This window comes from Brachionichthys hirsutus, chromosome 17, assembly GCF_040956055.1.
Source record: "Brachionichthys hirsutus isolate HB-005 chromosome 17, CSIRO-AGI_Bhir_v1, whole genome shotgun sequence".
Lineage (NCBI taxonomy): Eukaryota > Metazoa > Chordata > Actinopteri > Lophiiformes > Brachionichthyidae > Brachionichthys > Brachionichthys hirsutus.
The window spans coordinates 8,526,453-8,539,077 of NC_090913.1; the positions used below are offsets into that span (position 1 = coordinate 8,526,453).

The window sequence follows — 12,625 nt, forward strand, 5'->3', positions numbered from 1 at the left end:
AAGCTGTTGCAGGAAGGTAATGGGCTAGTCACGGTGTTGATGATTAATCCAAGCCAGAGTGCATTCCATGTGGGCTATGGAAGGATGAGATCATAATGGCTCTCTGTGTCATTGCTTGTGATTAGACCAGGGGTCCAGAATGATGTTTGTTTTACCCACGCGATGCCAGGAGGAATCCAAAGTAGTAGAATGAAGGCAAAGGTCCATTAGTTAATCATTGACACTATAAAGTGTGACCACACAGATTATTTTGCTCATTGCTCTCAGTATGTGCGTCGCTGAAACGTATTTGAACTTATTTTCAGGCTTCCCCTGTGCATGATGGGTAATTTAATATGAAAATTAATTTTCATATTAAAAAAGAGCTGTTCAGAGATGCTCTTGTTAACTGATGTTACATTGGTTGGATGTTAACCTTGCTCTTTTTTTCGCTCATTTCAGCCATGCTACTGCCCTCGTCACTGCGACTCCTTATTGGCCTACTCACCTGGAGTCCCATTGCATCATGGGCCGCTAAAGTGATCGTGGTGCCTCCCATCATGTTTGAATCCCACCTCTACATCTTCAAGACGCTGGCGACGGCTCTGCACCAGGAAGGCCATGAGACCCATTTTCTTATTTCACAAGGGCGTGAGGTGCCCCCATCTCCTCACTACCACTTTCAGCATTACCCAGGGATCTTTAACAGCAGCACTGCAGACAGTTTTCTCCAGTCCAAAGTCAGCAACATTTTCTCAGGCCGCCTGACATTTCTTGAACTGTTTGACATTCTTGACCACTATTCCCAGAACTGTGACGCTGTTGTTGGAAATGGCGAGGTAATTGCTCGACTCAAGGAGGCTAAGTTCGACCTGCTGCTTGTGGATCCTAATGAGATGTGCGGTTTTGTGATCGCTCACATGTTGGGTGTACAATATGCCGTCTTCAGCACTGGCCTATGGTACCCTGCAGAGGTGGGGGCTCCGGCTCCTCTTTCATATGTACCCGAATTCAACTCTTTGCTGACGGACCGCATGTCTCTGGTCCAGAGGATCTCCAACACTGTGATTTACCTGGTGCAGCGCTTTGGAGTCCATTATATTATATTACCCAAGTATGACCGGATTATGAAGAAGTATGGGGTGAAGCCTCAAGTGGCAATGGCTGACCTTGTGCAAGGCAGTCGACTATGGATGCTCTGCACTGACTTGGCCTTGGAGTTCCCCAGGCCGACCCTTCCTCACGTGGTGTACATAGGAGGAATCCTTACCCAGCCCTCCAACCCCTTACCTCAGGTGTGTATGACACACACACACACACACACATAATGGCAAAATTGTGAAACTCAAAAATGCAATTTTATGGATTAATGAGGAACACACTGCGATACCTTGGCTAACTCGTGGCAGGATGGAAACTATTGTCTTGTTATTCTGGGCTGATTGAGAGAATTCTTTTGTTTCACGTAAACATAGGCAGCAGCCCATTTGCACTTTATACTAGGGCTGTGCCATATTCACAAAATGTTTAAGTCTGTTCTCTGGGTTTTTATTAAAACTGATAATTTGACCATAATTAACATTGTTCAAACCATATTTTCAATTCTTATGTTTTACTAGTTGGCTCCTTTTAAATAGGATGTAATTTGTTGCTTATTGATATCTATGGAGAATGTTTGAGATACTTCAAACTAACTCGTGCATGTAGGAACGATGTCTCTAATGGCAGAGTTTACTTTGTCTTGCCTGCTGCTGCGTTCTTTGACACTTTAGACATTTTTGTGCCGGTACCTTGGTGGCTGTCTAGCACAGCCGACTTCAGAAACAGCTTATTATGTCTGAGCATCGAGAGTTACTGACTATAATGCCCTAGAAGCCGATGACAGAAAAATGTATGTTTTATGCTGTGTGCCAAGTTAACTTAAACTTGCAAGGTGAAGAGAAATTGTCTTGCATGCTCATCCACTGCTGACGGAGCAGTGACTGAATTTTGAGTTGGCGTTTTCATTAGGTTGACACTGTTTGCCTTCCTGGTTTCCAACCAGTCTTACGAAGACAGAAGGGACTAATGCCTTTCCTTGGCAGGCTACAAGTATCTGTTTTATCATGGCACCTTTTAAATCTGATACCAAAACATTCAAAATGACAGTGTAGAGACGTCTCAATTACTTACTTGACAGATGGAATTTATAACATGTGACACACTGGCTCAAAACATTGGGAGATGAAACCCATGTTTATTTTCACCTGCGGATCTTGCAGACTATCATAAACCCCCGCTTCAGAAAAACAGCAGTCTAAATTGCAGGAAATCCCATAATTTTCGGATTTAGTGTTTGGATTATTATACCTTCCGGTTGATTTCAGGGAGAAATAGATGGAGAGATCTACGGCTAAGCTTTAAAATATCACTTCGTGTCAGTAGAAATTATTTAATTCGTGGCAATTTACCTGCAATACTTTCCGAATCCTTCATGGCTTAATAGTCAAAGGATCTATTGGATCTGTTGACTGACAGGAGCCACTAGACCCGGCCTGCTGCGTGATCCAAAGAACTTGGTGAGGAAACAACAGTACTGTCGTCGCCCTTTTTTATGAAGGCCTCACTACATGTGTGAAGCACGGCCTGAAGTATCCAAAGAGCACACTGTCAGAGATCAGCAGATAATCCAGTCGCACTTTCACCCATATGTGTACCGGTTTAGAGCTGGAAAAAATACCAGGGCATGTGTCGAACTCTGAGACCGCAGTTAGAGCTCGCTCCAGGACACTAATGGCTGCCGGACGACCTTTGTTCAGCGGAGTGCCTGAGCTGATGATATAAAGGGCTGACGGCGACTGAAGCTTAAGCAATTAATGAGTGACTCATAACTGGGTTTCTGTGTTTTTTGCATGTGTATCGCCGTAAATCAATACACATGCTATTTGTATTTGTGACGTGGCGCACTGGCTTGGGTGTATTAAGTTTTATGAGTGGAGTAAAGTCTTCTCTTCTCTTGAAACCTGAAACGTTCAAGATGAAAGCTATTATGAGTTCACATGCGGGAAATACAAGAACCGTGACTCAGTCATTGACAGCCGAGCTGCCACTCGGTTTTTATTTGTCTTGTCATTTCCCAGTCGGGTTGATTTGATCCCGTTTTTGCTGCTGTTGTTTTTTTAAATAAAGAGCTATTTGACTGTATTCTCCACAGACATAATGGAAGCGTGTTACATGGGTTGACCAATAACTTGTTATAATTAATATTCCAGCAGTTGTACATCACAGGGTGGACACACATTTTTCGCTTTTAAAATGTAAGATTTATTTGTGGGTGGGGGGGGAGCCTTTCTGCAGCATTGCTAACCATTAAGGAGTGGCATCAGCAATCACAATGCAAAAAGAAAAGAGCCCTCCCAGGAAGTTGCTAGTTCAGAGAGAGACTTCTGGGGATTTTTTTTTTGTGTGTGTGTGAGTGAAATATGGAGGAAACTACAATTATAGGTCAAATGTGCAGATTGGTTTCAATGATACAAAATTGAAAGGTTGTTCAGAATGTTCAGAGATTGTTTGATTTAACATGAATTACTACAAAAGTTGCATCACAACTTCCTGGAGAGAGTGTTAAAGGACAGTGTCAAGTTACTCTCTTAAATCGTTAAACTATTTCCTTTCTAATCTGTATGCGTGTTTGCTTCCAGGCATTATCTTTCCTATCGCTTGCGTTCATTACACATCCGGCTGCAAAGTCGATCTTAAGCCTCATTGCTGGGTGGAGGACGGGAGGACGGGCTTGGGTTGAATTGATGTTCGATTTTGGCCATTGCGGGAGGCGAGTCATGCACACAGAGGCGTGTGGAGATGGGGGGGGGGGGGGGGGATTGTCCCGCATTGGGAGTCGAGAGCGCAGGCTGTCGGCATCTACTGCGGGGGATTTTGCAATGCCCCTTCAGCCAATAGTTGGCTTTGTGTCGTGATGTGTGGAGGGAGATATAATGGAATAGGAGGGATAAGGCTGCCATTGTTAGGTGCAGAAGTTGGGGGGACACTGAAATGCTTTTACTGGGTCACTGAGGCGGTATTGTAGACACAGTGGAGCCCAGTGTGCCAGAGGATGCTCTGTGCCAGTCTGGTCGTAGGTCTGCAGCTGGACCAAAGCCTCCCTCCCTCTTTTTGTCTTCAACGCCTGCCACTCCATCATGGCTGCCGTCTGAGCCCCCTTCACTTTCTCAGTTCTACGCAGTTTTGCTTTGCATCTGAATATATAAACTATTTTGCTATAGAAGGCATTGTTGCTGTCCTAAATGTATATCTAGGTACAGCCAAACGGAATATTACTATTCTGAACTGGAGACATTTTTGATCACCTCATCATGTCGCCCAATGCATTAAATAATATTTCTAATTCTTTTGAGTAAAGCATGCCCTGGGGAAGGGGGATTCTTTAATGCCCATTGTTTTCAAGGAATATTCTCCCCAGCGTGGCCAGTAAAAACCTTCAAGTAGTTTAGTCCTCGTTTCTGTCTTGGTTTAACTAGAGCCCTTTTATTTAATGATGCTCAGAATTCATAAACTTCCAGACATTTTAGTATTGCATTTGTATTATTAACATTTTATTCACTTACTAAGAACATCTACACAATCTAATCTTTCCCTCTCTTTGTCTGTTCCATATTTTTCCAGGATTTTGAGGAGTGGGTGAAAGACGCGACAGAGCATGGCTTTGTGGTGGTGTCTTTTGGAGCTGGTGTCAAGTACCTTTCGCAGGAGATTGCTCACACATTGGCTGGGGCCCTCGCCAGGCTGCCTCAGCGTGTTGTCTGGAGGTAAAGTATGCCCTATTTTGATTTAGTTTCCAGGAAGCTTCAAGTTCTTGGTCTAGCTATACGCTGCAATCAGGAGGCATGCATTTATTCAAAATGTAATGCAGACCCCAATCAGCAGCTGCTCTAAAGAGACGTCACAGCATCAGACACTTTACGTCTGGCAGCCTGGGTGCCCAGACCAAAGTTCAGATTCTCACCTCATGGTGTTATATGAGGTCGTCCAGTTAAAGCAGGGTTGAGTTGAGGTTCCTGACCCGCAGCATATTTGGTTCCCTGGAAAAATACTAAAACTATCAATGATTCCTGCTACAATTTGAAGGTGAAAATACATTCAAATTTTGTTTTCTTCAGCAAAGTCACTAAAGTGACAATAGTGGTCTGACTACGGGACACTGAGGGTCATTTGTTGCAGCTCTAGGACAGGTAAAAGTCTGTGTTAGCCCAATGGAATGGTCTGGGAGGCAGTGAGGCCTGTTTTCAGTGTATTTCAAATTCCATCCGAGTTGATGTTTAACCGTATCTCTGTTTACTGGAGTTAATGAGTTTTGTCCACATCCAGTCGCATTGTTTTCATGTTACTTTTCCCTAGCTATTAAAATGACTTAAGAATAGTTCATTAAACATCCAAACATGCTGAAACATCCTGCATAATGCTCATCAGACAGTAATGTGATCTATATGTCCCAGTTAGTGCATTATTAATGGTGACGTATGGGTAACGGCCAGGGGGCTTTGTGCGTGTGTCCGTGCAGTCCAATAGGATAGGGTCTTGCTGGGTTAATGTTTGAACCTCTGTGTATGTGCAGATATTGATTAACTGTTTCATACGGTCTTCAATTTTATAATCTAGAAAACCCTCAGAGAGCACATTCCGCTGCCAACGCCATTATCACAAAAACCCAAACAGCTGGAAAATAGCCTAACATCTGTTAATGGCGTAATATAAGCACCTAAAATAACAAGCAATTGCAGTGGCCACAGGCCCTTTTGTTGCATGTTTTCCTCTCTTGCCGGTAAAAGTTACCTTTTTGTATCTCCAGCTATCCTAAAGTTAATGAATGACTTTGGTGCTCCCTATACATCAATGTTAGTAGACCACAAAGAGAACAAAGCTACGTTCTTTGCGCAGTCTCACAGTAAACATCATCATCATCTCATTTAGTCGAGACAGGCTTTCCATTTTGAATGAATGCATACGCAATGGGATTAACACTTACATGGATCTCCATCATGACAGATTAAGAAACGGCAGAATAGAAAACGTCAAAGTTACCCAAGGATCATTTTAGGATAGTTTTCTTTCATTTAGGGAAATTCACAGATAACAGTCAGCAAAAAGGGAAGAAATGTCAAGCTGACCTCACACATTTTTATTTCACTCAGAAGTATTTCAGGCATTTTAATATGTTGCCTTCCATGGCAGTAAATTCCCTAATCCTAAGAGAGTGTAAAGAAAAGGCAGTTTAAGGTTCACAGGGAAAACGTTAAGGTGTATAACACCCAGAGCAAACTGCTGAGGTATGCTCGGCCCAGAGTCCATCAGTCGTGGTAGAGTTGTAAAATTCATTGAATTATGGAAGAGCAGACAAATTCTTCTTCCTCTTTTGGTTCGCCACAGCAAATCAACTTTCTAGTTGATTGCATGCTTAGTTCTGACAAAGTTTTATTTGATGCCAGAGGCTTTTCCGGCCGCAATGGCATCCGGCAAGACAATTTAATTATGAGTATTATCTTGACATGGTCCTTTTCAAAAGGCTTTTCAAGGTTGCAGGCCAAAAGGCTGTGAAGAGGAGTGCTGGATTGTCCGGCATGAGCAAATAGACACACTGGCAATTATTTTGTCATACAAATAATACGGAGACACTGATGCAGAGTCCTGTAAGTGTAAGACATGGTTATGGAACATGGGATGGTAATCTGCTTCTCAGAAGCCCATCCAAACTGAACGGATGGAAAAAGATGGGTGCCGAGGAGAGGGACGGGGCCCAAGCCAAATGAATCGTGTCATTCATAATTGTTTGCATGAATGTAGGCTTTGATTGGCAGGACAGTGAATTGGCGCTTTGTTTTAGAAAGGAAGGAAGATGAAAGAGTTGTGGAGAGAAGGAGAAAGAGATGGAGGGAAGTGAAGCATAATGCAGCATGCATACATTAGGTTCGAAAATGCTTCCACAGGCGCATCCAGAGACCGTAACAAACACACTGTGCACATTGACTAATGCCCTCAGAGGACAAAGGACATTTCTGCTTTTTGTCTTCTGTTCAGGGCAACACTGAACTTGTCTTTGTTCACTTTCTGCATCATGCAAATGTTAGACTAGGCTTATTCAATTAGTTTTTGTGTGAACAGTGTCTCCTGTACCCATTACACAGTAGGAATGGACACTTCGAGCTGTCGTATTCTAATACGAATCGACTACGGCCCTAGTAAACGCCTCCAAAACATGAAAACCATTGCCTTTGACAAAGCTGAAGCGTGTCTTTAGCTTCATTTTATTTTTACATCTTATTAACTATATTATTATCGGTAATTGTCGGTAATTCTTTATTACCAGTTGCAGGTAAAAACAACAGCAAAACATTTTGGATTACAAAGCAGTAATTGAGAATAACATTGGATCTTTCAATTTATGGTCAAAGTTTCAAGACTGAGACATTAATTACCCAGACAGTATTTATTATTAGAGCAAGATTTATATGATTATTCATACCCCTGCCCAGTCTTTCTTGACAAACCAATCACAGCATCACATCTGACTCAACAACCCCTCCTACTAGTGCTCTATTTTTACGGCTGTAAAGGGAGATTTTTTATTTATTGTTCTTTGACATTCTTTATAAAGTCGGAATGGAATTTGGTTCTTGTTGTTGGTGTTCCTCTGAATCTGAACCAATAGCAGGTCATATCCTTCCTGGAACGCCTGTGTAATCGGGTTGAGCCTGCCAGGAGGGCAAGAAGTGACGTGTTGATGATTTTGATTTTGTGCAACCCACAACTAGTAGATTTAAAAAGCAGGCTGCTTACAAACCTTAGAATAATGTCTCTGGGTCTGGCAGCACCTTGCATGGCAGCAGTCGCCCACTGGTGTGAGTGGGTGTAAGAATGTGAGTCCATTTACCATATTTGTTGCTTCACACTTTTCTTATTTTCTCCATTAGATTCTCTGGAGTTCCGCCCACAAACCTCGGCAACAACACCAAGCTTGTTGAATGGATGCCTCAGAATGACTTACTAGGTGAGGCACGACTTCATCATCTTACCAGCAGTCAAATTAGATTCAATTGTTATATCACACCATATAAACTAAGACAAGATGCCCCCCAGTGTGATAATGCTGAGGATGCTGCAGTAAACTGCAATAACTGTGGAAAAAGAATAAACACGCTGTCAGGAAAAGAATAATGAACACAACGCCCATCGTAATACTTGCATGCCAAATATCATCCCTCCTCTCTCCTTTTTTTTCTAGGCCATGTTAACACGAGGGCCTTCCTGAGCCACGGTGGCCTGAACAGCATCTATGAGGCCATGTACCACGGCGTGCCAGTGGTTGGAGTACCCTTGTTCGGAGATCACTATGACACCATGACCCGTGTTTCAGCCAAAGGAATGGGCATCATGCTCCACTGGAAGTACATGAGTGAGGAAGATCTCTACACAGCCCTGACCAGTGTCATCACCGACACCAGGTTACCTTTCCAAATCTACTATGTCACACTTCAGCGCTTCCTGTTTTGGGGGTTGTTGTTTAGCAGTGCCATCTGGTGTACATCCATGGAATGACTGCTTTATGATTTATTGTGTTTGATTGTAAGCTTCTTCTTCTTTTTATTTTTTTTACAAACTCTGTTTCTCCCCACCAAGGTACCGCCAGCAAGCGCGTGTTCTCTCCTACATCCACAAGGACCAGCCAGGCCACCCTGTGAGCAGGGCTGTCTATTGGATCAACTACATCCTCCGTCATAACGGTGCCAACCACCTGCGCTCTGCCGTTTACAACGTGTCCCTCTACCAATACTTCCTGCTGGACGTGGTCATCACTTTAGGACTCGCCCTGGCTCTGAGTGGCTTTGCCCTCCATCAACTGATTCGGTTGCTGAGGGGGAGGGTCGGGGACCAGCGCAAAGGAGTTGGAATCGCCAGGGAGGATGGAAACATGGCTAATGGGCATTGCCATAGTGAGAGCATGGCCAATGGGAAACACAAAGGCAATGGCTCCTTAAAAAATCAGAAGAAGATAAATTAATGTTTCACACGGCCAAGACGGGCAAGGAAGAAGTTGCCCCGAGGACTCGGCTCTAGGAGTGGTGCAGAAAGAGCTGCTCTTAGGTCTGCGTCGAGAGGCAACTGTTACTCTGAGGCTGTAGGAGGTCACACAACTCATAGTCCGGGAGACCGAGCAAGGCATTGGATACTCAAAATGTGTGTGTGTGTGTGTGTGTGTGTGCTTGGATGCATGTGCATGAGTGTATTGAACGACTTTAACGAACAACTCTTAACGACAACAGCTACTGCAGCGCATTACCAAACTTTAAATTCATTGAGGATGAAACGTAGGAACGACACATTGGAGGAACATTTTGTTCAACGATTTCTCTGCTCCATGCTCTTCATCGTCTTCCTGCCCTACTTACCCAGTGAAAGGATGATGAAGGTGGGAAATCTTGAGCGCCAACCTCTCCTCAGAACAAAGACAAAAAAAAGAAGAAAAAAGACAGTCAACTTTAAAAATATAGAAAAGTAATTTTGTTTTTTAACTGCAAACTCTGTTTCAACATCTGTCTCAAACTGTAAATAGAGATCGAGTCTATTTATTACTGTAAAACTGCCTTAAGACGGCGCTTTTTAACTTTGATTTTATCAAAAATGTATTTCACGTTTCCCTCCTCGGAAGTAATATTGCACCGTATGCTTCATGTTGATGAAAACAAAGAAGCACAAAATGACAGCAGCCTTCAGGTTTGTGCTTTCTCATCTAGCCACAGTCATCTGGCCGGTTTCAGTGTTGTCACATGATCATGCACACAGCTGCCTCGAGACCAAGTTTGTCCTCGTAACTCAACTGTCTGGTTATCAGTCAGGTTAAGGTGATCGGCTAATGGTCAGAACAGTAACGCAGCTACTGGGAACACACAGAGCCAGATTGGAAATGTACCCAAGCTCCATTCAAGTGATCAGAGTCGAAGCATTATCAGTCAATTGCTTGCTTGTTTCAGTCCCATAATGTAGTTCTGCGTCTTTGATTTGGGTCATTTCCCTAATTTCCACTTTGGCGCTGCATTTGACTGTAAATCATTTGACAGTGACATCATGATATAGTTAAAGCCAGTTGGATTTGGATCTTCATCTACAAACTAAGCAGGACTTGTGCAACTTGTGCCGCACGCTCGAATGAACGTGGGCTTGGTGTTTTCACACGTTTATTTTAGATCATTATGCGGCATTAGCATGCGGAAGACAAAATGCAGGTGTGATGTTGCCCTTTTCTTTAAGTAAGACTGACATTACCTTCTACATTTTATTGATCTAATGTGTCAATGCAGCCCACATTAGTTTATCCTTGTTTCTTGGCCTACATCTTTGTTAACTCTTAATCATGGAGGGAGGTTGTGAGAAGGATGTAACAATTTTGGGTCCTACAACTTCTACAATGAAATGTGAAACTGATCCTACCTGCAAAAGGCACTCTTTTTTTTCTTTTTTTTTAAACCCCATCAATGCGAAAAAGATTAGGGAGAGCCACAGCAAACCAACCTTCTCCACTTCACCCTGTCCTTTGCGTCGTCCTCCCTCACTACGTCCATGTATCTTCTTCTTGGTTCGACCTCTAGCCCTGTTCCCTGGCAGTTCCATCCTCAGCATCCTTCTACCGATATAGTCCCTGTCTCTCCTCTGGACATGTCCAAACCATCGAAGTCTGGTCTCTCTGACCTTATGTCCAGAATTTCTAACCTTCACTGTCCCTTTTATTGTCTCATTTCAAATCCTATCCAACCTGGTCAATCCCAAGGAGAACCTCGGCATCGTCATCTCTGCCTCCTGTATTTTCCTCAGGGCCGCTGTCTCAAAGCCGTACGTCATGGCTGGCCTCACCGCTGTCTTGTAGACCTTTAACATGAACAATGAGTAAATGCAGAATGTGTGCATACAGTAGGTGCTCAAATCATCTATAATTGAAAATAAGAAAAAAAAGCTTCATGATCTTCCTCTCTCTGTGAGCTAGAAACATTGCACTTGCACAGCCCAAACCAGCCCTGCTGCAAACGCTGCTGAAATCATCGAATCATCTGTAACAAATTCAGCCATGCATTGGTGGGTGGGCCTGCAGGCGTGATACAAGCTATGACCAGAGTCTGGATAGAGAAAAAAAAAAATACTTGTGAAGACGTGTATTTTTAAATCATTGTTTCAGTATTAATGTCAAAGCAAAGATTGTTACACATAATGTACTTCCGTCTTGTATTCCTGTACTAACCTGGAAATCTGACATGTTGCTGCTCTCGTGACACTTGTATTTCATCACCTCTTGTCAGTTGTGCTTGTTCCATTTGTCAGCCTATTTGTCTGTTGTTGTCATTTTTGTCTTTCTTTCTCTTCCCTCTATGCATCAATGGTTTCACCCAACTTGCATTTAAAGACAAATCTTACTTTGATTTTTAAAATGACTCAATTTTTATTTTATTTTTTGTCGTCACTGTGTGTCCATGTTGTAAATAGAACATTGTATAAAAACACTAATGCTGAATAAAAATTACACATTTTGTGTTTGGAGAAATAATTTAAACTTTTTTTGCAACAATATATATATATTTCTTTATCGACACACAGCTTTAAAAGTAGAGTGTGATAGTTTTTGCACGTCATCAGTGCCACTGTGTCGCAAAATTCAAGAGCGCCAACAAGACTTGTGTTGATTACAACAGTTGCTGCTGCCAGTTTCAGTTTAGTAGGGGATGTATAGACTTTCTGTTGGAGTCGTTACCAAGCAGCCAGATGTTTTGCGGGTATCAAATGGTAGCATCATCTAAAGAGATCAAGTGCACGCCCAGGCCCAACGGATACGGTTGTGGAGTACTGGGTGCTTGTGCTGAGTGAGGCTGGGGTAACAAAACACCCTCTTAGGTACCCTGTATCGCTCACCGGCCCTGTTAATTATTCAAACTGCTTGCAGACCTCACGCACACACACGCCGAATGATCTGCGCCTATGTTTAATTGACATTCTTGACGCTGTTTTACTTTTGTTGTCGCTGGTGATGAAATCGGGCGCTGTTCCGTTAACTGAGACTGGAAGGAGGGAAGAATTGGAGGACAGTCTTCTACCGGTGAGGAATCTGATATCACACAAAGCATCATTCATGGCATCCCCCATTCACCCTCCACTCCTCAAACCTTGTGAGCGCGTATTACCTACCTTTCCTTCCCACCTCAAAGGACAGCCATCAGGAGCAAGTGGCCACTTTGCATTGGACTAAGTGGGCCTTCCCCTTTGCTCACGATCTGAGTGACGGATTTGATGACAGAATATGATTCATTCATGCGCACACATCCTTTATGCAAGAGCAAGGCTGAAAGGAGATCATCAGGGTCGATGTGTGTTCTTGATTAGGACCTTGCTTGTATGTGTTTATCTGGTATGCGTGGGTTTATGCCTAGAGAGTTAAGAGTTTTGAATTAGTTTTGTTTAGCTTCGATGAGATGAAATTAATGACTTGCCTTCTTTCAGGGTTTATTCATGTCTTTCAAAGCACAAATCTGCACCAGTGGAAGAGGTGGTGACATCCTTTACTTAGAAAATGAATCCACACTAATACTCATTCACATGATTGCATTACTTGCAT

At 43.0% G+C, this 12,625-nt stretch overlaps 1 protein-coding gene across 1 annotated transcript; it reads left to right on the forward strand.

The window, feature by feature from the left end:
• Positions 1–443: 443 nt before the first annotated feature.
• On the forward strand, positions 444–9,031 carry ugt8 (UDP glycosyltransferase 8). The gene is made up of 5 exons (XM_068751305.1): positions 444–1,274; positions 4,642–4,784; positions 7,944–8,020; positions 8,255–8,474; positions 8,650–9,031. The coding sequence occupies exons 1-5, from the start codon at positions 444–446 to the stop codon at positions 9,029–9,031; spliced, it is 1,653 nt and encodes a 550-aa protein (XP_068607406.1).
• The last annotated feature ends 3,594 nt before the right edge of the window (positions 9,032–12,625 follow it).

Bases quoted from the DNA above. Each gene is read 5' to 3' on its own strand.
- ugt8 (XM_068751305.1), top strand. From the start codon at position 444: ATGCTACTGCCCTCGTCACTGCGACTCCTTATTGGCCTACTCACCTGG. The intron at 4,785-7,943 runs GTAAAGTATGCC...TTTCTCCATTAG, and splicing joins CCTCAGCGTGTTGTCTGGAG to ATTCTCTGGAGTTCCGCCCA. The intron at 8,021-8,254 runs GTGAGGCACGAC...TTTTTTTTCTAG, and splicing joins GCCTCAGAATGACTTACTAG to GCCATGTTAACACGAGGGCC.